Source organism: Rattus norvegicus, chromosome 17 (assembly GCF_021556685.1).
Source record: "Rattus norvegicus strain SHRSP/BbbUtx chromosome 17, alternate assembly SHRSP_T2T, whole genome shotgun sequence".
NCBI lineage: Eukaryota > Metazoa > Chordata > Mammalia > Rodentia > Muridae > Rattus > Rattus norvegicus.
In genome coordinates, this window is record NC_141550.1 from 21,428,181 (window position 1) to 21,453,258 (window position 25,078).

The window sequence follows — 25,078 nt, forward strand, 5'->3', positions numbered from 1 at the left end:
GGCATGATGGTAGGGGTAAACTGGCGTTGGCTGGTATAAAATGACCTCCCTTCAAAGAATGTGTTGCTATGGCTGGGGGTGATGGGTACACAGAATATTCTAGAATACATATTCCTAGTCTCTGTTTACTGTACCCTTTAATATGCCAATGATTTTTTATTTAAATGAGGCTTCTAGGCCAAAAGAAAGACTCACAAACTTTGTTTAAGACGTAATTAAGTCCGAACAACAATGTATCTGCTTCCTAACAACTTGGCACAGACTTAAAAGATAAAACAGACATGTTAAGAGAGTAGAAATGTCTTACATTCTATTCTTAAGTCATCAGGCTGACTTTCAACAGGATGTGTGCCTGTTAGACACTGTTTAAGGTCTCACAGCACACACCCCACCCTCATTTTTTTCCAATTTTCTTTTTTGCCTCGTGTGTGTGTGTGTGTGTGTGTGTGTGTGGGTGTGGGTGTGGGTGTGGGTGTGGGTGTGTGTGGTGTTGTTGTTGTTGTTGTTGTTGTTGTTTCTAATCAGAGCAACTGCTAAGAGCTCAGCTTCACAGAAAAAGGCGGACAATGAAAGGCTCCATGTTTAGACCACTCTGGAGCAGTGGCCCCATGCCAGTCTCTATCATGGAGTCTAGTACATGTTGAATATTACATTTCTCTCCAAATGTTATAATACAGTCCTGTGACACTCAGATGGAGAAAAGTTCCTGTAATTGAATTGTTTGGTGATTTGGTCATTTCTCAAAGATCAAAGAACCAGTGAGCCCATACCAACCTAGGAAGTCTAGGTCAGTCCTTCAATGATGTGATCAGGAGATGTGAGGCAGGAGGGGTTAGAGAGAGGAAGGTGAGTTGGGGATACCCTTCTCACCTCCCATACTGAGGATCAGAGTGAACCAAGCCGGTGTTTCTTCACCTGACTGTCTGTATCTAGCACATCCTTAGGGACATCTGTTGGTCTAAGAGAGGAGCCGTGTTCCCATAGGCTTTGCCCGAACCCTTGGGAAGTCTGATGAGAGACTTGTATCCCCAGCCAGCCTTCTCCCAGGATTGTATCCCTACAGCCTCTGTGTCAGTGAGGCCTTCCACGGAGGCGGGGTTAGATATGGGGGAGGGGCTATTACAGCCCTGCTGGAACTCTGCTCTCAGGGATGGAGCCGTTCTCTTTCTCTATCCTGGCTTCTTTTTAAGGGTCTCACAATATCATAGGTAGGGAAAAGTATTAAAATGTCTACATAGTGAGTTCCAAGACAGCCAGAACTGTGTAAAAATGACCCTGTCTCAAAACAAAACACAAAACAGAACAAACAGATGACATTTCAGAGCCACCAAGATGGCTGCCACCAAGCGTGACGAGCTAAATTCCGTATCTAGAGCCAGCAAGATGGCTGCCATCAAGCGTGACGAGCTAAATTCCGTATCTAGAACCAACCTCTGAAAATGTCCTCTGACTTTCATTTGTGTTATATGCCATGCATGTGCACACACGCGTGCACACACAAACACACACACGCACACACACACAAACACACACACGCACACACACACACAAACACACACACACACACACACACAGTTAAAAGTATATCCCTTCCCCACTTCCACATCTGCAGGTAGGGTCCTCCCTACCTGACACCATCATGAGGACCATGGACTGTTCTAGCTCTGAAAGAAGTTGCTGTGGCCATGTAAACCAGGTACAGCAGCTTTTAGGGATGTCTTACGCCACACTAAAAACAGTCTGCCTTGCTTGCAAATTTTTGCAAACAACCAGCCAGGCATTTCTCTAGCCAGTGAGGGGGCAATGATATCAGTCTCCCTTCCCTAGTGAGCAGTGCCTTCACTTTGGATGACTGGACTTGCCCAAGCCTTCTCCTCAGGTGAAAAACCAAGTGCTGTCCCTTCAAGAGAAAGGGCAATAGGAGAGAAGAAATTAGCTAGCTTCAGGGCTGCTGGGGGGCGGGGGGGCGGGGGGGGGGCGGGTTTGGATCAGGAGCCGAGTGCTTTGTAAACAGCCTCTCAGCATTCATTCCTCATCTTCAGTTGTTAAGGTGCTGAGCTCTACTGACAGGATATAATTACCATCATGAGGATGGAAGGTACACCAATCCAAACATCAGCTGCAGCTGGAGATACGGCCCAGTTTGTAGAGTTCCCCGTAGCATGCAGGGAGCCCCCAGCTTGACCTCCAATTCCAGAATTGTGGGTGTGTACCTATCTATTGTTGGTCTAAGCCCCAACCCCACAGCTACCTGGGAACAGGAGGTATGCTCCGCCCACAGTTACCTGGCAACAGCCAGCTGTGCCTGACTACAAAGGGGCTGCTTGCCCCCCCACTCCCTCTTGCTTTCTCATTGTTCTCTTCTCTTCCCTGCTCTTCCCCTCTCCCCTTCTCTCTAGCTACCCCTTCCCCTCTAATGTGCTCACGGCCAGCCTTTCCTCTCCTCTCCTCTTCTCTTATTTAACCTCTCCGTGTGGAACCATGTTGGCTTGGTGTAAACCCCAACATTGATCCTAACACCTATAATCCCAGCACTTGGGAGGCGGAGACAGGAGGATCCTATACAGGCAGTTCAAGGCCAGCCGGACGGAACACTCCCCTCTCAAAACAAATTACGCTGTGGGCAGCAACCGACGTTGAGTTTTGTATTGTAGCCAGAGAATTTTTAATCGACAGCCTCTCGTAGCTAGCCAAGCCCTCTTCATCTACTAGAAGCAGCAAATGGGCAACCTTTGCCCTGCATTTGTCTAGCCTAGCCTCCCAGTGACCAATCCAGACAGGCAGCCATGCTTTCAAAGTCTCTGCCTGGGCTATGCATGACATAAAGTGCATTTGGCATTGGTACCAAGTGTACAGTCTTGAATGTGGCTCACTTCACTGTCTTCGCCCTCTTAGGCTTCTGCACCAGGAATTGGATTGGATTTACAGACCTGTCCCTGTCTCCTCCCACTGCTTTGTCACACACTTAGCTCAGCCAATGACTTGTTTTGAATTCCTGCAGTTAGAGCTGACTCATGCAGTTTTTATTTGCATGTTATTGACCTCAACGGACCTGGTTATGGTCGTGTGTTTTGTTTTGTTTTGTTTTGTTTTTTTCCTGGCCTCGGGTCAGTTACTCCCGTTCTGTACTCACAGCAGCCCTTAGAAATAGGTGTAGTGACTTTAACTTTAGCAAGAACCAAGGTTCGTTCCTCTGTGTGGAGTGGCCAGGCTCACAGCATTTATAAACCAGACCCATATCCCGTGGCCCTCACTCTTCTCTATCCAGTTAGTCTCTCCTGTTGCGTTCTTAATAGGTTTGCAGGGCTTCCTCTGTCCGGTTCTATCTCAGAGGCTGAGTCTAGAAAGCTAGGAAACCTGTGGTATCTGAGGAGCATTTCAGTTGGCCACACAGAGGCCAGAGGGCTGATCTTAGCTGGTTGGGACGTTTTGGGAAACTCTGTTAATTCCTTTACAGTCATTTACAGGAGGCAGGGGAGATAGATCACTAGAATGACAGTCCCCAATGCACCACGGACCCCAGCCAGTATGGACAGACTTGGTGGCATGAAGTAATGCTTGCCTGGACCAGACAAACCTTTCTTAGCATCTCTGCCACCACAGTCTGCAAATGAGGTGTTATTATGACTGTCCCCTCACACACACACACACCCTCCCCCCCGTCATCATGGCTCTCCAGCGTCCCTCTCCCCTCACGTATCAGGCTCAGGAGAGATCCAAGATTGGGCAAACCTATTGCCCAAACCCTGCAAAGGCTACTGGGACTGCAAACCACTATCTTGGCTTTACAGGGTACAGTGTATGAGGGGGTACAGTAATGAAACAGCCAACACGACCACTCCATGATTATTAGGAGAGTTTTTACTGTACTAGGAGAGAGGAAATATTCAGGGGCCTCTGGACAAAACCAGAGCAGAGAGAAAAGAAAGCAGACTGGACGAGGCTAGGGCCAAGGAAGCCAGAAAGAATCATGGTGACAGAAAGATAGCATAGATAAAGAATGGAGTGTAGGGGGAGAGCAAGGGAGGGAGGGGGAGAAAGAGACAGAAAGACAGAGGGAGACAGACAGAGCAAGAGATAGAGCAAAAAGATAGTATAGGGTGGATAAAACACGTGGATTAAAAGGAGGAAGAGTAGCGTTGGGAAGGCTGAGGGGCAAGGATGCTAGAGTGGACTTTGAATTGTTAACAGGAACCGGTGATGTTGAGGGAACCTGGAGGCCGGTGTGGGCTCTGATGGTTCTGATGAGCGCCACAGGTATAAGTAGTCAGCTGGTGTGCAGTGTGTCCCTTCTGTCAGAGGAAAGGGAACGGACTCCTTTTGGGGAAATGCAAAACCTGTTTCACAAGTTCCTGAGGAATGCTAACCAGCATAAATCCTTCTACAGCACGAGCTCATTTCTGGATATTTGGACTCCCTGAGAGACCTAACAACTAGAAACTGTGCCCCTTAAGAAGACCCTTAGGTGGGGTACACCCCAGCACACCAACAAGATAGATGGGGCTGGGCAGGCTCCCCAAAACGCCTCTTCCTGGGTCTCCAAACACGGGCACTGGCCTTTGGGTTACCACTGGCTAGGCCTGCTCTGTGATTGGCCGTGGTGACATTGTGGGTGAAGGTGCTCTAGGAAATGGCTTGTTGGTAATTATCCCCAGCTGTTACACGGAGCAGGCTCCGGTTTGCCTGAGGCTATGGGATGGGACGTGGCTGTTTACTAGTTACACTGCTCTTTTGGTTGGAGGTTATAAATCAGCTGCAGTCCTCACTGTGTCTGCCATGGACTGGAAAGGAAAGATGGTTCTTCTTTGCTTCCTTGGGTAGGGTTTGGCCACCCTGAGATGCTCTGGTCCCTGCAAGGGCCTGCAGCACTATGGATCTTGGGGCCCTGGGTGTCATGAGGCTGACCCCAAGATATTTTCCTGTGGTACCTTGTCTTGAGGTAAAACGTCAGGCAGGTCCAAAGTCACACAGCACCTTTGGCCAAGATGGCCAGTGCTGGCTTGTAGAGGGCAGAGCCCATGGAGTATTTGCCTTTGGTTGAGGAACACAGTCACCACCATGACCCGTTCCTGCAGTCACCTTCTTCCCTGTTAGTCATCTTTCAGTTGATCTGACTGCTATATTGCCCCAGATATGGAGTAATCAGACAGCTGACCTCAAAAAGAACAACAGCCCTCTTGACCTGTGGGCAAACTCTGTCCTTTCTTTCCTCCCAGCTCTTCAGACACCAGGTTCTGCTACGTTCATGGCCCCTCTACCATAAGCCAGTGTAAGCTTGCAGGGTAGTGGGTCGGGGGAAGGGAGGGAGACTAATTCCTGAATGCTTTGGGAACCACTGAGGGTCAGGCTGTCTGTACAGGCCTTTCCCCATGCAGCCACTGTCTAGCCTGAAATGCTCAGTGGGTAAAGATGTCTCACACCAGCTCTGACAAATCCAAGTGGACTCGCACAGTAGGACAGCACCAATGGCTCATTATCCTCCGACCTCCACACATATGCCACGGCACACACTCGGCCCCCCAATAAATGACCCATGTAAATAAAGACTTTTTTTAATGGGAGTCATGGGGCCTGAAGATCACAGCCCTGCCACGACGAGTCTTGTACTTGGTATGTATTGCTGGTCTTAGACAGTTGGAATTGCTAAGCTTCAACTTCCCCATTTTGTCATGCCCGGGCCACATGGCACTGGTGTGGCACTTTGTGGGCACAGAACAGTTTGAGTCCTCTGTTCCTTCCCCTGCCCCACCCAACACCTGCTCCTGCTCTATAGAGAGAGCCCAAGTGGGGACCCAATCACCTTGGTAACGAGGAGACTAATAATAGGTTAATAATAGGTTCTTTTTAAAACCCTGGAGTACTTCACTGAGTCTATCTGCTGAAGCAACAACTGTTGAGAGAACTAGCGTTGGCAAGGTGGCGGTGCAGACACAGGGAGGGGCACTGCGTTGAGAGATACTGAAGGCTCCTAGCCTCCTCTGATCCCCTTCATCCCCTCCCAGGAGCAGCTTTAGGGAGCTGCTGGCAGATGAGCGGGCTGGGAGGGAGTCACTGGTAGGCAGTGCCCTAAGATGACTTTGCCCTTCGGTAGCACTCCCTAGACTAGCTCAGCGGCAAGACGGAGACTGTGGGTGGTGGTATCTGATCTAACTGGAGCTCATCCAAGGCAGAACATCTCTCTGGCGAGTGCTACCAGAAGGAGGGAGGGAAGGAGGGAGGGAGTCAGATGGCCAGTGGGAGGAGCAGCTAGCCTCCAAAGCCTGTGCTTGGCAGGTAGGTGAGTGATGGCATTCGGCGGGGATGCTGGATCCAGATGAAACTGCACTGTTGGTAGGAAAACAGGGCCAGTTCCACCAACGCAAGAAACTGAACTTGGCCAACAGCTCAGTGTGCTTGGAGGCAGACTACTCCCCAGAATGGCTTTGTAGGCTCCTCTCGGGGACCCAGTTATGCTACTTGAACCTCTGACCTAGGGAAACAAGAGCTAGTGAAGCAGTGTCCTGCTTAGCAGTACAGCAACAAGAGCAGCCCACATGGGCACCGGCAGGACTGCAGAACCGATGAGCCACCCGGCAGCTGCCATGTTGTGCTGGAGGCTCCGGGGAGACCATCAGTATTTCTGGATCTTTCCACTTTTCAGGAGAGGCCAGAAACTTAGGCTGTGTAACATGTCTTGTTTTTAAAACAATGACTGAAACCCCAAACACCTTTGGAGTAAACAGTCTCAGATCCCTCCTCTAAAGTTTACTCCTTAGAGGTGGCCACCTCTTTCTCCTTCTTTTTCCCCTCCTCTTCCTCCCCCTCTTCTTCTTCCCCTTCTTTTTCTTCTTCCCCAGCCTTCTCCTCCTCCTCCTCTTTGTTCAGAGTTGAGACAGGGGTCCTCTGATTTGTGACAATCTGCCTCCCGGGTACTGGGGTTACAGGTGTGAGCTGCCATTTCTGCCTTATTTTCTCTTCTCTCCTCCTCTTATTGTTTTTGTTTCAGTCCTGGGGATGGAGTGAAGGCCTTGTCTGTCCTAAGAACTGCTCTACCGCTGAGGTGCACCACCTTGTCTCCCTCTTTTGAAATGTTGCCTAATTTAAAGTCTCTGATCTTTCTTACCCACAGAGAAGATAGCGTTTCTCTTGAAAACATTGGCTTCAAGCAGCAGGCAGTAAATTTGGGTTAAAGACTGAGTGAGGACCTTGGGAGACATGTGATGAGAACTGAGACACTCCACTTAAGGAGTAAAAAAAAATGTCCATTTCTGTATTCCTCTATAACTGGGCTAATAGCTGCTGTAAACCACCATCTTGAAAGGGGCCTAGGAAATGGAATTGTCTGGTCTAGTAATCTCATGGAACTCTGTGGGCCTGTGTACTGGAGGCTTCACACGGAGATCCCTGGCCCGTCAGGTCCGTGTGAGAGAACTGGAGCAGGGAGGGGGCATCACCCCTGCTGCTCCACCTCCCTCTCCCCACTGCCCTTTAGTTGCTCGGAGACATCAGCTGGAGGCCAGCAGAGCCAGTGAGGGATGCAGGGGAGCTGCTGGGGGCATTTTCCGGAGAGCAGATCTCTTCCCCAAGTGGCAGTGTTACAGCTCTTATGACAGAAACTCAGATGACAGACTAATTCTCGAATGCCTTTATTCCTTCTGGGTAGGATTCTTATATACAGTTTTGGGGTGGGTCGGGGTCTGACAGTAGGTACTTCCTATTGGCTTATCTACATGTGGGAGGGCTTGGGGTGCTGCTTCTAGGTGACTGATGACCACAAACCTCTCTGCAGTGGTCTGTGGGGGCTGTAGCTATGTGACAGAGGCCTAAAGCCCAGGAACAGGGTTACTGGGGTTTCAAACCTTAGCTCAACTGGGAACCAGAATACCTTTCACAGCCCAGCCCACTGCCCCACAGAACTCTACCATTTGCGGTTTCCTTTTTAGTGACTCTGATGGGGCTAATGGTCCGTTGTTCTGCCTTCTGCCCCACCCTCCACCACCCAAGTGCTGGGGTTACACAGAAGTGACCACTTCTATGAGGAAATTATGGCTGCTATAGATCTTTCTTCTCTTCACTCCCAGGATCTAGTTGGTGGGTCTCTGGGAATGGTAGTCAAGACTAAAGAGCGGTTGCTCCCCAGAATCATGACTGCCAGCTGTGTCTGCTTCTGCCCCCAGGGAAGCCAGGCACCATTACACACTGGGCTGGAAAGAGAGCAGCTTAGCCCGGGTGGGTGGGTCACACAGGATCTCTGCCTGAATGAGTGCAGGAGAAACAGCCTTCTCCAGAGATGGTTTTCAGTGAAACAGCTCTCTTTTACTGGGGATAACAAGGGCTATATAACCCTTGGGGAGTAGGGAGGGGTTTTGGGGGAGGGTAGTGTATGTCATTGGCTGGGGCTGAGGTGCTGGGAATGTTTCATTTCCATCAAGAGGCATTTCAGGGTGCTTGCTAGACATGTCCTTATAGGGAGAGGGGATGATTAACCTGTAATTTGGCTACCAAGCTACATGACTTCTTTTACGGTGGCAGAAATGTGGAGTCGTACTGGTTACATTGCATTGGGATGGGTAGGCCAGAGACAGCAATCTGACTCCTGCCAGTGTCAGGATGAGATTTTCAGGGTTTGGCCACACATCTAGACCTCACTCTGGCTCTGGATTGGTTCTCCCAGTTGCACCACTTTCTGGCCCCACACATGACAGCTGAGGCCAGTGGGCATCACCAGGCTTATTTATTTCGCGAGACTCAACGGCTAAGGGTTCACAGCCCTGGCTGTTCCCCTCCGCCATCTTCCCACTCCTCCATTCTAGTCCACATATACAACCCGATAGCATGAAAAGCCGGCCCGGACCCACCTACCTGGGGAGCTGGCCATTCGCTTAGCGCTTTGGCTCCCGCGGACACATCTCCTTCACCTCCCCTAGGCCAAAAGCAGAAACTCCTCTCCCTTCTGTGCATAGTTGCTTCTCCTCGCTCTGACCAAGTCCATGACAGAAGCAACTTCTAGGAGGTCTAGATTCGGTCCACGAAGGAAGGGAAGACACAGACGGCAGGAAGCACTGCAGGTGGGACCGGAAGTGGAATCTCGAGGCCTTCCGTGACCCACTTCCTCCAGCTAGGCCCTACTTACCAAAAGTTCCATAACCTTCCGTGCAAACACCGTGAGCCTTTGGGGAGGGGGGCACATTTCACATCTAAAAACAAAACATCTGGGGACGTCCAGGCTGGGAGGAGCTAGCTGGCAACTTCCCCAGAACATATCTTCCCCATTACATATCTTCCCTGTTACTGTAGCCTCACGGAGATGTATGGTATTTGGGGTGTGATCCCCGCTGTTCATTCTGTGGCAGTTATGCTCACGAAGCAGCATACGAAAGTTCCTACTTTTCATAGGGCTCCTGTGCGAAAGGGAACTGGGGCCACGGACTGGAGTCACGGTGTTGATGGCCTGGAGACACAGCTCCGTGCTGCTACCAGCCGGACGGAGGAGTCCGGATTTAAGAAGCCTCGGCTTGGGTAAAGCCAGGACCTCGGCTTTGCTGAAGGACAAGAATTTCAGGATGAGCCAGTAAGGAGCGCAGCTGGAGTTCATTAGAAGACACGCTTAGCAAATGTAAGAAGCAGAGTTAGGAGAAAGGCATTATGGGATATAGGCGCAACGTTCAGGCGTGGGCTTTTGGAAGGAGCCTCACTTCCCTGTCCTCTCAACAGTTAGATGTCGGATTTAGGGTTAGAATCTTCCAGGGGTTGCTACGGAGTTTAAACAAGAGCACAGAGAGGTTCCTGAGGGGCACCTGACAGGGTTAAACTCTGGATCACAGGGATGAGGTAGGCTAAGGAACTTCCACAGTAAACATGTTAATAGTCTTGCTAGTAAGGCATGGGGCCCTTAGGTTACATCCATTTAGACTGCCAGCCTGGTTTATTGTCATTTTTACTTTCTTATTCAACAGTATTTCCACATAAGAAATATTCTTTGTGTGTAGGTCACCTCCGTGAACTGTGCTGGAGAGGAATTTAAACAGATTGGAGTAGAAGGGACCTTTGCCCCTTCCAATGAACCCATACAGTTTTCTGTCACTTCCTACCCTGCCTCTGTGGGGACAGTGGGGCACCCGCTGGACTTGGAGTGAGTCCCGTGTCTGCACGGTGACTTTACCAAGTTTACTTTCAGGTTCTGTCGCTGTCGGCCAGGCCCATTGCCTCTCATTAGTGGTGACCCTCTTTCCTGGCCCAGGGACAGCACCCGGGGCTGTGACAAAGGAGCTGAATATGGGTCACCCTGACCCACTTCCATCTCAAGATCAGAATTAGGGTGGAAACTTAATCAAGTTGCTCTGAGACTTGAAATGCCACCCAGCTGTGCATGAGGCTCCCCAGCCCCCTCTGCCCTGATTTCCTATGCTCACTCAGTACAGTTGCCTGCTCTTTTCCCAGCCTCCTTTGGGGCTGCACGCTGTAGACACTCGCTGCCTGTGTGCACAAGCCCCCGCAATAGGCAGTAACAGGGAACACGTAGCAGCGTACACTTGTGTGCAAGGAACCACTCCCCCCAACCTGAAGCTAGGGTTCTCAGAGATGGGGGCCAGTTCAAGTCCCAGATAGGAATAGTGACCAAAGCAAGATGCTTGGCCACCTAAAGCCCTAGTTTCCATATCTCTTTATCAGTCTGGTTCCCGGGATTGCCGAAGGGTTCACGGTAGACTGTGAATGTAAACCATCAAACCTCCTCCTCTGGCAGAAAGTAATTACTTAAAACATGGCTTTAATAATTTAAAATATTTAAATTTTATATTATGTGTGTTGGGGGTGAGAGGTGTGTGTGTGTGTGTGTGTGTGTGAGAGAGAGAGAGAGAGAGAGAGAGAGAGAGAGAGAGAGAGAGAGATATCACAGGTCCCTGCAGAGGCCAGAGGCAGAGAGAGCCCATGGAGTTAATTATAGGCAGTCATAGGCTGCCCTACGTAGGTGCTAGGGACAGAGCTCGGGTCCTTTGCAAGAACAGCATGTGCTCTTAGTCACTCAGCCACCTCCCCAGTCCCTTGTACTCACTAGTTGAAGTGGTGTCGTCATGCGTGTGTGCGTGCACACACACACACACACACACACACACACACACACACACACACACACCGTGATCAGATGAGTCATGTGAACTGAAATGCCGTTTCTGTCAGGATGCTCTGGCAATTGAAGACTTAGGGCCATGAGCAACGGGATTGGATGAGCCCTCCATGCTGATGCCACTACTTCTCCGAGTGTGTGTGTGTGTGTGTGTGTGTGTGTGTGTGTGTGTGTGTGTGTGTGTTAAGGCTTTGGGGAGTAGAGCAGGGGCCAAAGTATAGGGAGTGAAGCTGGGGCAAGAAAGAGTTGGGAGAAGAGAAAGAGTGGACAGAGACAGGACGAGCTGCTATGAGTGAAGCTGGCTAAATGTTCCAGAGAGGATGGTGGCACCTGCTAGAGCTAGGCCTCTGGCTCTCAGCCCCGTTTGTTTCCTTCACTTGAAGATCCTGTTCTGCTTAACCTTTAGAAAGCAGAACAAAAAGATCTTACTTCAAATATCAGAGCTGGGTGTGATGCTGCAGGCCTTTAGTCCCCCGAACTCAGGAGGCAAAAGCAGGTGGATCTCTGTGGGTTTGAGGCCAGCCTGGTTTACAGAGCAAGTTCCAGGCCAGCCAGAGCTACATAGAAAGACCCTGTGTCTCAAACAAACAACTACATTTTATGTATCTCTGCATATAGTAGCCAGAAGCGGCAGGTTCTCTGGGGCTGGAGTTATAGGCTGTTGGAGCCACATGAAGCGGGTGCTGGGAACCAAACTCAGGTCCTCTGGAAGAGCAGTCATTTGTCTTTCCCACTGAACCACATCTCTAGACTCACAGTTTAATTTTTTGAATGGTAGATTCTTTTATGAATCTAATGAGCCTAATCCAGAAAATTGCACTTCACAATAGACTTATACAGTATTTTGAAAACCTTCCAGAGTCGGTGGCTTCTGGATCTCAAATTAAGTACCTTTGTTTTTAGATCATTTTCTAAATGGAAGTCAACTGAATGTTGAATAGGCAAACTCCTACACATGCTTCAGAACCCAGCTAAAATGTTACCTCTTAAGCGGAGCTTTCTCACTTGCCCAAAGCAGCTGTATTGCATTGTTTTTGCCTCCGCGCCTCTCTTGGATCCGCATCCTGTATGCACTCGTAGTCTGGCTGGCTTCCTCTACTGATTGGATTGGGAGCTCCTATGCATCTTGTTGGTCCCAGAGTCTGGTAGTGTTGGAGGGTTAGACTAGTAAGCAGTTACCTGCAGAAAAGATCAAGGGTCAGGGTGTAAGTTAGGGTAACCTGCAGAAAGGGCTTCTCTTTATCCTCGGACAAGGGGGACCCTCTCTGATGGAATGTCTGTTGGGAGTTTTGCCAGTCTGCCAGGACAGCTGCCCAGAGCTTCCAGAGGATAAAGAACTGTCAGCACCAGTGGAGTGATCAGGAGGCGGTGTGGGAACCCGGCATGGCTCTTGAAGATTCCACCCAGATTAGATAAGGGAGTGTATAGCTGGAAACACGCCAGCAGGGAAGGATGCTTTGAAGATCCTGGCTGATTCTGTCTGGGATGGCCCTGGCCACTGGGTGACTGCCACCTCCTGTCTGCTCCACAGGAGGGCAGAGAGTGGGTATCTTTCCTCAGTTTGTCCACAGGAAACTTCTCTCCTAGGCTCCCGGGATGCAGAAGCAATATTTGCATGGGAGAATCAGCCCATAGCAGTTCTGGTCTCTGGGAGGTCAAGACCTGGGCTGGGACTTGGTCACAACTTGAGAGACCCCGGGCTTGGAGGAAATGAAAGCAGCAGCTGTTTACAAGATGGCTTTGGTATCTCATAGTTGGAAACATCTTCCCTCTGTAGCATTGACTCCTTATGAAGGCCGAGGGCATTGAGCCCGGTGACAGAAAACACACTGAGCGAGCTGGAAGAAACCTCAGGAAGAGGAACAGCAGCCTTCCTCCCACAGCTGAGAGTATGTCCACCTCACGTGGCTCCCAGCCTCAGCTCCATGCAGAGGTGGGAAGGTCCCATCTTTCTCCTTAATAAACGGGGAGATCTCACTTCATTTGTTGATGGGGGTCTCTTGGTGCTAAAAATGAAGATAGTTTACATACAGAGGGCTCGTGTCTGTCTTAAGATCTGGGTCCATGCAGAAGATGGTTAAGAAGCCTTCTCTAGATGGCCCGACACAGGTCGATGTGTTCTCTACCATCCACTCTTGGTCACACAGCACCACATGGGCAGTGTGGCAGTGTCCCAAGACATTCATTTCTCGGCACAGGGGCAGGTCCCTTGGAGCAAGCTATAGTGTGATGGCTCCTGGTGGCTGAGGTAAAGTGGCAGGGTGGCTGGTATCTGTCACAGCGGCAGTGGACGTGCACGATGCCTGCCCGTTCTTATTGTTAACAGCACCGGAGGACTCTGACAGAGCGTGCTCAGAGTTCAGGAAATGTCTGGGGCTCGCAAAAGGACAAATGGTTTTTCTCAGCCACTTTGCTTTTCATCTGCTTTGCCGTTACTGTGTGTGCAGAGATGGAACCCATGTGTTGTTCCAAGGGCCTTTGCTGACTTTGCTGCAGTGGGGATGTTCTGGGAAATTGTTGGAAGTCCCAAAGCTTGGCGTCCTCTGCCTTTGAAGAAAGATACATTTCCCATGAAGATACTATACCACATCTCATGTGGTATATATACTGCCACGAGGCTATGGAATGGCAGCCAAGTCTCTCCCATCCTTTCTCTAGAGAGAAGGCACAGTCTGTCTCCTGAGGAGCTTTATCTCTCTAGTGGTGCAGGTCTCTTATCCCTGCCCCTAGGGAAGTTGAGGCAGGAGGATTCCAGTTTTCCACTCAGTGGGCCTTAAAATTCTGCCTGGGTAACTTAGCCAAACTGTGCCCCCCCCCCAAAAAAGAAGGGGGCTAGGGCAAGTAGGTCACTGGCTGAGGTCAAGCCCTTGCATTTCACCCACCAGTATCACATGCAAAGAGATTCTCACCACTGGAGCAGGAGGGGGGATCCACACAGCCTGAACCTCAGAAACCTACAGAGTTCAAAGTCAGCAGCATATTCACCAGCTCTTGTGGGGACAAGGACCAGAAGATTTCCAAGAGATAGAGGCCTTTCCCATCACCCAGAGTAGAGCCTCCTAAGGTCTCCCTGTCACCTTCAAACACTAAAACAACCTAGCATTTCTCCCCCCCCCCCCCGATCATAGCATACTATGGAGAACATACACAAGTCTTTGGGGGTACTTTAGGTTAGTGAGAGGGGACCCATTAAGATTGTCAGGACCCCCATTCAGGCCCTAGTACCACAAAAGAGGAGGAGAAAGATGAGATCCAACCGGACCGACCAGGAGCTAACCACTGTAAACAACAATGCAGTTTCCCTCCCACCACGTTTCTGTCTCTTTAAGGAAAGATGAAGTCATAGCCTGTCACGTACCATGGCATCCCAGTCATCTTGCTTGTCATTGAATGGCCTTTGTGGTGCCATCTCCTGTCATGACTCACTGTTAGTTTGGTTTGGTTTTCAGACAGAATTTCTCTGTGTAGCCTTGGGTATCCTGAAACTCACCCTGTAGTCCAGTGTGGCCTCGAACTCACAGAGATTTGCCTGCCTCTGTGTCCAGACTGCTCACCATTCTGTTTGAAGGTTGCACTCTTTCTTACCCATTCTTGGCCATCTACACAATTCCCAGGTTTGTGTGTATGCGTGTGTGTGTGTGTGTGTGTGTGTGTGTGTGTGTGTGAGTGTGAGTGTGTGCGTATGTGTGCGTGTGTGTGAAATAATATGTACAAAGCACCCTTGAGGCAGGAGCAGCTTGTGATGTGCATTTTTTCTTTGATTTCTAGAGGTTGCTTATGGATTCAAGGATAGCGTATACAAGGGCTGGTACCCAAGCCCATCTGCAAAGCATGACTGTCATAGGCTGTGGGCAGGGCAGTGGGACTGGGTATCCACACATGCAGGACACTCTGTGTCTGGGTATAAGGCTCACAACATCTAGTTCTTATCCTTGGGGAATAAGAACTCGAGGCTCTGAAACCCCAACATGCATCAGAACCGTGAAGGAAGAGACACTGCATCCACAAGGTTCTGTCCGCAGATTTCAGGCTGGGGAAGGATTCTGTGTGTATTCATCCTCCGTTTCCTAGAGCGTCCATCAGACTCTCTTCATCTGCTGAGCTAACGAAGCTCACCCTTTTCACTGTTCATATTTGGGGTGTATGTGGTTAAGTGGATTGTTTTTCTTTCATCGTTTTTACAATAGAGAAAATTCAAAAAGGCATGTCCAGTAGAGTACAACACTGAAGAGATGGCCGTTAGATGGTTTGATTTGGGGGTTTCTGAGGTAGAGGATATATGGCATAGAGCCCATAGTCCACAGGTGTAATGCAGATGTTGGCTGTATTTGTCACACATCCTTGTAGGGATTATCTGTTTACAAGAACATCTGTCCTTGCCAGCATGGGCCTGTTGTCAGAGCATTCCATGATAGGGGTGTATGTCATCTGGTGAAAAAGCACATTTCTTCATTACCTGGCTTCTAGGAGTTGTTACAAAGGCTTCTTACTGTGCAGGTGTTGTCCTGAGAAGGGACAGCCAAACAGCCATGTTTCAGAACTGGCAAACAAATTCAGGCACTCTATGCTTTAGGCTATCCCAAGAGCTGCAACTAGGGGTGTGTGTGTGTGTGTGTGTGTGTGTGTGCGCGCGCGTGTGCGTGTGTGTAAGACCATGGGTATCTGTCATGTTTCTTTTCTCCAGTTTGTAGTAACAATCACTTCTCTTTAACTTGTCCAATGGGAGGGCTCCTCTAGCGTGGTACTCCCTCGGTGGCCACAGCGCCCCCTAGCGCTCCCTCCACACCGGGCACTGACCTACTGTTCTTGCTCTTTCCAGGCATAGGCAAGAATGTCATCTGTGACCGTACCGCCACGCCGCTGGATGCCTTCCGCATGATGTCAGCTGCCCACTACTACCCCAAGCTCATGAGCATCATGGGCAACGTGCTGCGCTTCCTGCCAGCCTTCGTACGCATGAAGCAGCTGATTGAGGAGGGCTACGTGGGCGAGCTGCTGGTGTGCGAGGTTCAGGTGCACAGCGGTAGTTTGCTGGGCAAGAAGTACAACTGGAGCTGCGACGACCTGATGGGTGGCGGTGGCCTGCACTCCGTGGGCACCTACATCATCGATCTGCTTACCTTCCTCACGGGCCAGAAGGCTGTCAAAGTCCATGGGTTGCTCAAGACCTTTGTCAAGCAGACAGACCACATCAAGGGCATCCGTCAGATCACCAGCGATGACTTCTGCACCTTTCAGATGGTGCTGGAGGGTGGAGTGTGCTGCACCGTCACCCTGAACTTCAACGTGCCTGGAGAGTTCAAGCAGGACGTGACCGTGGTGGGCTCCGCTGGGCGGCTCCTGGCAGCGGGCACCGACCTCTATGGACAGCGCAATAGCGCCCCAGAGCAGGAGCTGCTGCTACAGGACACTACATCAGTGAGCAACTCCCTGCTGCCCGAGAAGGCATTCAGCGACATCCCCTCACCCTATCTGCGGGGCACCATGAAGATGATGCAGGCAGTGCGCCAGGCCTTCCAGGATCAAGATGACCGGCGCACGTGGGACGGGCGGCCTCTTACCATGGCTGCCACCTTCGACGACTGCCTGTATGCTCTTTGCGTGGTAGACACCATCAAGAGGTCCAGCCAGACCGGAGAGTGGCAGAACATTGCCATCATGACCGAGGAGCCAGAGCTGAGCCCCGCCTACCTGATCAGTGAGGCCATGCGCAGAAGCAGGATGTCCCTTTACTGTTAGCACTGGGACCTGGTGGACTTGACCTGCTGCATGGGGCCAGTTAGGGGGAATTGCACTGTGGCCGTGGGTGGGGATTATGGAAGGGACAGCATGAATGCACAGCACGTAAGGTGGGTCCCCATCCCAAGTAGAGGGGCCCAAGTCAAAGGTAGGGGTGGTGGGCCGATGTAATATTCAGAAGGGCGTGCCATCCTAATTGGGTATCTGATGAGAGGAAGAGAATTTAACTAGCACCTTTGCAGTCCATTACTGTGAGAAGCAAGGAGGGGCTGCCCCCTGCCCTACCTCATCCAGCCACAGACCTTGGCCTTCTTTGCAAACCAAGGCTGTGTATCAGATGGCGAGCTCAGCCAGAGCCAGGCTCTCCGTCAGCGCCCCCCACTGGCGGGAGAGGCACACTTCATCAAATGCCTACATGGGTTGTTTTTTTGGTTTTTGGGGTTGTTTTTGGTGGAGGGAGGTAGAGGTAGAGGTAGGTTGAGAAAAAGTTGTAATTCCGGGAAGCCACTGTGTGTTTTACTTTAAGGATCTGAAGGAAAAGTGCACCGCTCCCGAGGTCGCTCTATCTTCGGGGAAGCGTTTTAGCTCTATCTGGCTCATTGCTGTGAGTGTGTGTGGTGCAGTGTTCGGACAGCAAATGAGGCGGTAAGCTGTACCTCTGAGCTGACCAAGATGACAGGCAAGCTGCAATGAGCTACTTCAGAGCCCTCCTTCAGCACGGGGTGGGACCAGTGTGAGTGGCGACCCAGTAGTCCTGCCAAGAGGCTCTCCAGGCAGCGCAGAGAACGCTACATGTGGCATGGGCCTGACTGCAGCTGCCTGCCTGGGTGGGGCGCCTGCAACCCTGGGTGTGGTAATATGAGCGCCCCAAAAGAATGGAACACGAGGCCAGCCCCAGAGTTGCTGGAAGCTCCAACTGCCAAGCTGATGAAGGACATTTAGGACTCTGAGTGAGCTTTGTGGGCTTAAACAGGAAGCCAGTGGCTTCAGCCCATATAGAGTCCCTTTCCCTTAAGACTCAAGGCTCTTCCTTTAGCCTTGGCTCTTGGGATTCTGATAGCTGGAAACTACTGGATAGGTATTAAAAACAAAAAGCCAACAGGGAACATCATTCTCAGTGTTTCTAAAAGGGAGATTTAGAGCCTGGAGTGGGCTGTACATAGGTGGAGAAGGCTCAAGTTGGGGGGGGGGGAACTATCTTTTTCTTCCCCTCCTGGTCGCCTAGTCTTTTTATCCTCCATTTGAAACTAGAGATGGCCAAGTACTGGTTCACAGAGACAAGGGCACATAGATAGACACACCTTTGTAAATGTTTGCTGTCCTGAGTATCACTAAAGCATTTGAGTCTAATCTGGAAAGAATAGTCAAGTCACACACACTTTGAACATGGGGATGTTGTCTTTTTCTTGGCTGGCTTTGCTAATCTTCACCAGGCCTGTGGCAGTTTTGAGGCTGGGTAGGTAGACTAGTGTCTAGTCCCTATAAGTAGTCTGCCTAGAGTCAGTGTTCCTGAGGCCCCGGTAATTCACAGAGACAGTCGTCATACTGGAGGCCACATGCCAGCAGAATCATGGTCATTTTCTCGCACAAAGAGGCAGGTGTTGCCCTTTGAGGAACACCCCCCGCCCCAGCCCGTACCCCCTTAATACAGCATGGTAAAGTCAGTCAGCGAAACCGTCCACAGCTTGGGTTGCCACCCCTCATGGCTAGTGGTCCAGGTTTCCAGTAGTCAGATTGAAACCACACTCAGCACACAGCCGCCTCATAGACATTTTTGGAGTCCCTCCTCTCCGAGGCAGTAATTCCCCCACCCCTGCTACCCTGAAAAGCTGTGACTAAGGATGAAATCAGGGGCATGGTGGATGGCTGTACGAAGTTCCTTTTTCCAAGTCATTTACCTAAGTTAATGTGCTGTGGAGTTCAACTTTTGGTTTCTCTGCTCTCTCCAGGATATTTGAGAGCTCTCCTACTAGAGGCCTCTGAACTCTGTGATTAAACATGCAGGGTGGAAACCAAAAACTCCCATTTGAGGGCAGGGGATGTAGAAAGAATGAATACGTATTCTTTGAAAGAAGCATGGGAGAGCAGTGAGTGTGCACACAGTAGAGGTACCAACAGGAGGGAGAGAGGGCCAGGCAGTTCTCTGAATGTAAAAATGGCAGGGCATGGGGTTAGGGGCTTCTTTAGTGCTCCCTCAGCTCCTGCCTTTCCACGTGCAAATTCTTGATTGGCTACAGCAGTGTGAGGCTGAAATCCCAAGCTCTCGACAACATTCTGCAAAATAACTTGGATCGAAGTCCTGGCAATAACCCAGCTTACAGAGGCGGTTAGGAGCCTTTCCATTCAGTTTCCCCTTGCCTTGTGTGCTCCCACCATTTTATATATACTGCTGACGGTCTCTTCAAAAGTCCAGGTCTCCAGAGTTTAAAGCAGGTATATACATATATATATATATATATAAAATGTATGTGTACGTACATATACATAAACACACATATATACACACAAGTGTTTGGGGATGCCCTGCAAAGTTTGGAGTATAGGACTCCTCTGTGTTCCCTGTCAGTTCCTCTAAGACTTTGTGTCTCTCAGTGGTAAAGTTGCATCATGGGGTTCCTTCAAAGCACATCAGTATTCCTGTGTCAGGTTGTGTCAGCAAGGTGTCACGTCACCCAGCTCACCCACCAAATGAAGAGTATGGTAGACCCATCTTATGATCTATAAAAATAGCATTGGGAACTGTCTCCTTTCCTCTATGGATATGTGAGCATAACGTGTCCAAAGCCACACCGTGAGTATGCAAACCACTTTGTACTTGGTAAGGCCAGGAAAAGCATTCCTCACGGAGCCCTCTAGGGGGCGTGCTCCCACTGTAAGGGGAGTGGCCTGAGATCCTCCACAGCCTCCAGTTGAGCAGTTGACAGTTACAGCTGCAGAAAGGAGTAGCTAGTGTTTCCTCCCCTGCCCGAATGAAAATGTCACTTGGCTGCTTTTAAGATGACTTTCCCATGTCGATGTTACTGTAAGTGACTCAGCAGCCCTCTGCCCTGGGGACTTTCTAAGCATCGTTGGCTATCATGGGTGGCCTTGGACTTGGTTGTGGGGGCTAAGCTTAGCATAGGAAGCTTTTCCCAGGAAGGGCTGCAGACTCTGGGGTGTAGCTGTGCACTGTACCATCAGGCCCTTTCTCACTTCGCCTAGCTCACTTCTGCAGCTACAGAACGTGACCTGTGGGTTATGAATCAGGTTTCTGATCCGTCCTACTTTTCCAGTGGGCGCTGGAGGAAATCAGCTCCATTGCTGGAGGAGAAAGTCAATCCAATGGCACATGAAAGGACTTCAGGGTGTCATCTGTCAAACACCCCAGGGAGGAACGCAATGGCCACAGCCACTCACTTCTTTAGTGATAGATCTAGGGTTGGGGAGCCCATTTTTCCTGATTTGCAATTTGTAACTGATGTACCTTCAGGGCTACCACACAGGGAGGGGAGTCTCATCCAGGTAATTAAGTTGCCCAGTTGATATGCTCAGACCTACACCACACCGCACCGGACAGTATTCACTGAACTGTGACAGGAAAACCCATATATTTACAAGTGTGTTGTGTGTTAGGAATAGAAGGCCGGGCTTTGTGCATGTTAGGTAAGCTCTCTACCACTCAGCCACACCTCCAGCCTCAATTAGGTCTTGAAAGTATTCAGAAAACCCTGCGACTATGACAAAGGGTTATCTCTAATTATGCATCTCTATGGAGGCTAGGGGACATGGAGTAAGGTGTTCACCCTGAGGAGGACCTGGGGCCCACTCTACTGTTGGCTGTTGTCCAACTGCTGGATGGAAATCGTCACTCTGACTAGCCTGTGACTCTTGCTTTGCCCACCAAACCCCAGGAGCTTGCAGGACAGGGTGGTGATACTGGGGCACCTGTCAGACAATCCTATTGGTTTCTTTTGGGCAAGAGAGGATGAAAGGAGGTTGTCTGGAGTCTGCAGTATGGCTCCAGCACTCGTGGTGTTCTGCTGGCGCACTCTGGTCAGCATCCAGCAGTAATGCTTTGAGTTTAACTGGGGCTTCTAGAACTTCTCTGCGGTGATGTTAAGCCTTCCTGGGCTTCTCTAAGAGAGTTCGGTGGTCTCCTCGGAGTTTGTCAGTCTGATGCTAGCAGACCCAACTGGCCTTTTCTCCCCTGCATCAGGGTCCTATCTGCTGAAGCCTCGGGCTCACTCCCAGGCCACTGACATGTCGCACTACTGAGTACTCTCAAGTCCGCTGCAGCCCCTCGTTTACACCAGCAGAGAACAGAGTGACAAGACGAACATTCTAGCTAGCTGAGATGCTTGATGCTTAGTGCAGCAACCAAACCTTGCCTGAGCCAGTAGAGCCAGAAATCATCATGGCCATGGAGTCACCATGTATGTCACTGTTGTCTCCTGCGCCCTGTCCAGCTCTCTGCTGTCCCCCGCAGCCACCACAAGGGCTAGGCTGTTTAATGAGCCCCACAGCTTCTAAGAAATTCAGTGGCTTATTTGTAGTGTGCTTGATGTCCCAGGTGAAGAAGCAAATGCCTACGACCTGATCTGTTCCTTTACCCTGTGCCCTGTCTCTGGTTTAGGGGAGGGGGAACTTTCTAGCAATTATGGCTTTGTTTGCTGCCTGGTGCTTTTATAGTCTGTCATTTGTTCTCATTTCCTTTTTTAAAGCCAAAATTGCATTGGTTTGGTTGTCCTTGTCTAGTGTATATTTATTGTTTTACAAACATGGGTATATATGTATGTATATGTATAAAACCAAACTTATATATAAAAAAAAGTCAAGGCATGTATACTAGATATTTTAAAGTTATTTATCAAAGGGAAAAGATGTGTGTTATAAAGTAAAAGAGTCTATATTTTATATATAATGTAGATAGCAGAAAATAGCTTATAAATTATAGAAGGTTTTACTTTTTGTTTTCTATTATTAAACAAAAGAAATTTAAAAGCTAAAGGCCACCGTGACTGCAGCTGTGCTTGGTGTTCTCAAGGCAAAGTGCTACAGAGCTGGAGGTGGCTTGCCCTCCCTGGGGACGTGCAGTTCCAGGCTCCTGAGTGATGATGCCCCACTGGTGCCTGTGTGATGGATGCTCTGGGCCAGGGTAGACAAGCTCAACCAGCTGGCTGGGCTGCTCCGACATCGCTTCCAGCTGTCCACGAATGGCTTTGATGGGTTGAGCGTTGGTGGGAGAAAGGATGAAAGGGGGAAATAAAGTCTTCAAAGAAGAGGTGATTCCGGCCTGCTCTTGTTTTTCTAACCCAGGTGGCTCTTGATTTGGGGACTGCTCCAGTTTGTGAGCTCTGATGCTGCCTGGAGGCTTTGAGATGAGGCTCTGTCAGTATCCATGAAGCTAAACAGGTGGGGAACCGCTGACTACGGACTCAAGAGATCTGCCTCAAACCATTCTTAAAATGTTGGAATAGATGAGAGAACCTACATAATAAGGTTCTCTCTCTCTCTCTCTCTCTCTCTCTCTCTCTGTGTGTGTCTACATGCATGTAAGAGTCTGTGGCAAAGGATAGACAGAATAAGATAAGACCACAGATTTTACATCAGCGGAGCAAATTTTAGAATTTTGTTTCAATATCATAAAGCTGGTTTGGTGGCACATGTCACCAAATGCTATTATTCCAGAAGTAGAGACAGGATCAGGAGTTTAAGTCCATCCTCGGCCACATAGCAAGTTTGAGGCCAGCCTGGGCTACATGAGATCCTGTCTTAAAACCCCCAAACCAACAAAAAGGCAGTTCCTGAAAACTTCCTTCTCAGCATCTGTTTATTCTGCTACAACACAGCAGAAGGAAAGCCAAGACTATAGAGACTCCATAGCATGCAAATTTAGTTAAGTGGAGCTCGGTCCAAAATGGCCACTCTCGAACACTGCTAAAACACAAACAAAGCCTGTCAGGAGGAGAACCTCATCGGTGCTAATCAAGGCAATGCAGACGAGAGTCACCTACCCAAATAGGGGAGAGCCCAGCACCCTCACTTCTCCCAGCAGGCTATCCTGGGAACCAAGGCTCAGTGCAAGCCACAAACCTAAGCTCTTCCAAACGTCTTTGATCCTGGAGCTGATTATTCTTTCTCATGCCATGGGCCTCCTGTGTGATGCTAACTGTTCCCAAGTTGGGATCATTTCTTGCTTCATAAACCAGAATCATAGAGGTTGGGAAATCTGAAACCCAAAGTGCTCCGAAATCTGAAACCCTCTGAGTGGCGACAAAATGGACTTGGCAGCATTTGGACTTTGGATTTTCAGATTAGAGATGCTCAACCATTAAACACGTATCCCAAACCCCCAAATGTCAACTCCAAGCCCCAAAGCCAGCCAGTGAAGCTCTGGAATCAGAAGCACATGGGGCCAGGTGTGGACGAGGTGTGCTCGGCCTGTTCTGCGTTGTGCGGAATCACACATTGGGGTGGCTCCAGGCTCCTGACTACCGCTCAATGCAATGGCCAGTTTTCCAGATGCCATCTAGGCTCCTCACGGCTCATGGGAACTCCATGTATCCTCCCATGTCTGTCAACCCATCCCAACCCTATAACAGACCCACCTTCTAGCTTCCCTTCATTTCTTTTTAAGGCAGGGTCTCTACATAGCCCTACCTGTCCTGAAACTTGCTCTGTAACCAAGTAAATTTACTTGCCTCTGCCTCTCAAGTGCTGGCATTAACCTTTTTGTTTCATTTTGAATCTCACATATTTTAGTACCTATCGTGACAGGTCTGGTTGGCTCCATTTGAAAAATGAAATGACTGACATATTTTATGGTGAATTACATGTAGTATACGAAGTATGTAGAAATCTTTATTTTTTTTTTCTTTTTTGTTTTTTTTTTTCGGGGCTGGGGATCGAACCCAGGACCTTGCGCTTCCTGGGCAAGTGCTCTACCACTGAGCCAAATCCCCAACCCCAGAAATCTTTATTAAGGCATGAGAAATACCATTGCCTTAATGTAAGTAACAAGGTCCCACTTACGGAGCCATATCAGCCTTGTTCTTGCCTGAGTGGGAAAGTTCCCTTTGCCTGGGGCTCCCCAGACTTTGTCTCCACTCCTGTTGAAAGACTGCTCAAGATATCTAGATGAGACAAAAAGGACACAACCTTCACGGGGTTGGCGCCAAGTCACAAACACAGCTTTGCTAGAACCAAACACTGCTCTGAGAGAGCTTGTGCCAGCTAAAGCCCTTCAGACGCCTTTGCCTGCTCATTCAAGTCTGGGCTTCCTTTGACTCTTATCTCTCGGCTTGCATCTGCTGGGTAAATTCCTGAGGGGTGACTTCAGCGATGACTGAGGCTCAACCACAGGTCTGCAAGATAACGCCACAGAATCGGACCTGGTTGCTTGGGCTTCCTCTCAAATGTGGTACTAATTACAGAAATACCTTTATCTCCTAATTACATACAGATCAAACCACACTCTTTCCCTTCAGCCATCTGTGGAAATAGGAGGTTAAGTAACTCAAGGGAGGCTTTCTCAGGCAATTACAATTGTTCCTTAGTATCCAAGGGGAATTTGGTCCAGCATCCGTACATATGCCCAAGCCCACGGGTGCTCAGGTCCGCTCTGTAAAATGGTGTGGTGTGCCACAGAAATCATCTCTGGGTTATTATCCAACCCTGGGTGGGCAAGACAGCTCGATGGGTAAAGGTGCTTATTGCCAAGCCTGACGACCTGAGTTTGATCCCTGAGGGATCATGGATGGAAGGAGGAGAAAGCCAACTTTCAAGGGCTGTCCTCTGATCTCCATATGCACATGTGGCATATATACACGTGTACATGTAACAAATGTCTTAAGATACCTGTTAGATTTAATGCTTGAGGAATAGCAACAAGAAAGTCTGTAATGTCCAGCCCCAATTTCCTGTTTTTACAAAACTCCAGTCAGAAACTCAAAACAGCAGTTTTTACGATCAAGAATTCTATTATAATACAACCCATAGATACACTAATTTGACATTTACACACTGAAGAATGATGGCAGGAGACATTAAAGTCTCTCTCTCTGTAACTAAATCACTGTGTTTCTATAAGACCAGAAATGTTTGCCCAATAAAAACAATGCAGTTCCCAACACTGAGCAGCCTTAACTCCAAGCTGAGGTGTCTCAGACAGCATTCTTTGGTAGCATGTAGCACAACAAATATGCTGTGTAAAGTGTATGTGTTGTAAAGTTACAAGATACCACATGAGCAAGTGCT

The 25,078-nt window shown here is 49.5% G+C and overlaps 1 protein-coding gene across 1 annotated transcript in view; it reads left to right on the plus strand.

Annotated features, from left to right (window-relative positions):
* Gfod1 (Gfo/Idh/MocA-like oxidoreductase domain containing 1) overlaps positions 1–17,071 on the plus strand; it is a 99,935-nt gene extending 82,864 nt beyond the window's left edge. Inside the window, 1 exon segment of the mRNA NM_001170334.1 lies at positions 15,924–17,071. Within this exon segment, the coding sequence (NP_001163805.1) occupies positions 15,924–16,843 (920 nt within the window). The 3' untranslated portion in view covers positions 16,844–17,071.
* Positions 17,072–25,078: the final 8,007 nt, after the last annotated feature.